Source organism: Anastrepha ludens, chromosome 3, assembly GCF_028408465.1.
Source record: "Anastrepha ludens isolate Willacy chromosome 3, idAnaLude1.1, whole genome shotgun sequence".
NCBI classification, from domain to species: Eukaryota; Metazoa; Arthropoda; class Insecta; order Diptera; family Tephritidae; genus Anastrepha; species Anastrepha ludens.
In genome coordinates, this window is record NC_071499.1 from 122,270,007 (window position 1) to 122,272,518 (window position 2,512).

At 47.0% G+C, this 2,512-nt stretch overlaps 1 protein-coding gene across 1 annotated transcript; it reads right to left on the minus strand.

Moving 5' to 3' along the window:
• Positions 1-213: 213 nt before the first annotated feature.
• LOC128857708 (loricrin) lies at positions 214-1,935 on the minus strand. The gene is made up of 2 exons (XM_054093452.1): positions 1,927-1,935; positions 214-1,836 (listed from the first exon to the last, which is right to left on the minus strand). The coding sequence occupies exons 1-2, from the start codon at positions 1,933-1,935 to the stop codon at positions 340-342; spliced, it is 1,506 nt and encodes a 501-aa protein (XP_053949427.1). The 3' UTR covers positions 214-339.
• Between the last annotated feature and the right edge of the window lie 577 nt (positions 1,936-2,512).

Here is a 2,512-nt window from a genome sequence, read left to right on the forward strand (position 1 = left end):
GAAATACGGATTTGATGCTTTAAAATATGAAATACGAACCTCTGTACATTTCTCATTTGCTTGGCGAGAGCCAACAACAAAAAATTACTTGTGTTATTACGTTTTCATACTTTTATTAATTTCATTTATTTATTCGTACTTGAAAAATATAAAAAAAATATTTAAAACTATTTACATAACAAAAATCGTAAAAGAAGTTAAGTAGCTGTCAATAAATAAATAGCAGCGAAAAGAGGCGTATGCAAAGAATTTCCAGCGATTCACCGGATGAAGCCGCCCGACGAGGGTGAGCAATGAAATGGTGAGTATCAATTTGCGTTTAAGTATTGCGTGCGTCTATCAGTGATGATGCGGTGGCAAGTAGCTTGATCCAGGTGTAGACACTGGCGGCAAGTATGCAGAGTTTGGCTCATTTATGGCCGTGGATGCGCTGCCAGCTGCCGAGGTGCCACTGTGCAACACAGATTCCGATTGGTACTCGTAGCCAGCTGATGTGGGTGGTAAATACTGAGAGGCTGGTGCGGACACCTCATGGGAGGTACCCAAAAGGGTGGACGGCTTGAAGGGTGCTCTTACACTGTGTGCGGAATGGCCGGAGTGGCCAGAAGAGCCAAAATCGACATTTAAAGCATGTGGCTTGCTGGCACTGAAACTGAAATGACCCAAGCCTTTGTGTCCCGCCGCATAGGAGGGCGTATCATAACCGCTGCTGTGATATGAATTACCTGCACCACTAGCGCCTTGATAGGATGTAATAGCAGGGCCAGCAGGTATTCCATAATTGGTCGATGGTATGCTAGGTGCACTCTGCACATACTCATGGCCACTGTAACCTGCATTACCACCGGCGAATGAAATTGTCGCACCACTGCTGCCGCTGCCATGACCAGCCAGAGAGCCATGCGATCTGCTGCCCAAACCGAATGCTGCACCGCCACTGCCAGCATTGCCGCTATAGCTATATCCTTGTAGAGAATTGAATGTTACTGAATTGCCGCCATGTGCGCCGAAGCCGCCGCTAGAGTGACCGCCAAATGAGCTGCTTCCGCCGTGCCCACCGCCAAAGCCGCTACCATGCGCGCCACCAAATCCACCCGCGCTCGAGTGCGATGCACCGCCAAAGCTGGGTGTGTACTGATAGCCACCGCTGCCAAAGCCAGCGCTACTGCCACTGCCGCCACTTGAATGCACCGCATGACCGCCGCCAAAACTGCTACCTCCACCATTCGCTAATGAGTTGGCCGCTATAATGTAAGTTTGTATTTGTGGGCGCGCTTTGGTGTGGAACTTACTGCTGCTACTGACGCCGCTGCTGCCACCTCCAAAATTGCTGTGCCCCAGCAAGGCCAAGGTGCCGGCTTGGGAGCTGGACGCGCCACTGCTGTAACGATATCCACCGCCGCTGCCGCCGCCACTGCTAAGACCAGCGCCGAAATGACCACTGCTGCCACCGCTGTACGCTGAGCCGCCATGACTGCTCACTCCGCCACTGTAGCCACCATGCGCAGGCTCCGTCTGCACAATGTATGTCTCAACTTTTGGTGCGCTCGCGTGAACGCTAGCGCCACCAAAGTCATAACCTAAGCCAGCACTACCGCTCGCGCCGAAACTAGCCGAATTACTGCTATGGCTGCTGTAGCTATCATAACCGTTGCCACTGATACCTATCGAGGCGGGCGCTGGTGGTAAATACTTATAAGATGGTCCATGGTAGCCGCTGGAAAGAGGCGCTTCTCGCTTTGGTTTGCCTGTGGCACTGATGAGAGACTCAGATTTTGTTGTTGCGGTGGCGCAGGTGCTGAACGCTAGAAGCACCACTACGGCGCCGAACCAAACCTGGAGTTAGATGAAAACAATAAAAAAAGCGGTTAGTTGAGATTTAAATTATTAAGTTCTTTATTTCAATTGCATGCAATCAATTTTTACTCGGTCCATTTGGAATTTCACTCATTTTTACTTAATTTATTTATACACTTTGTAAAACCAATTCAGAAAAATATGTAATTCATTTTGTCATATCTAAGCACTTTAGATTAAATTGTTTCACTGCGTTCATTAATGCATTTTCTTTTTTATATAGGTGTCCTTTTTGTAATTCTTCAGTCATTTTGTCTTTTCACCACAACTTACAAAATATTTCATTTCTGCGTAATTATTGATTCGTTTTTACTCAGTACTTTTCTTCCTTGCACAAAATTATATTTATTATCCTTTTGCTACTGCTGCTGCTGTTTAGTTGACTTCTTTACGTTTCAAATTCGCGCGTTTCTCAAATGTTTGTTGCTTCGTTGCCGACAAGTGCACGACTGATGATTGCCACCGCAATGCCGTTAGTTTTTATAGACCACATTTTTAAGTGCAGGCAGCTGTGAAGGCATGACCGCCACGTTGTATGAGTAACCACACGCTGTGAGACATATTCACGTACATGTGTGTGTGTGTGTGTGTGCCATCATTGTGGTATTATTATTGGACTCTCCTTTATCAGTAAATTGCACGCACTCTCTCTCAT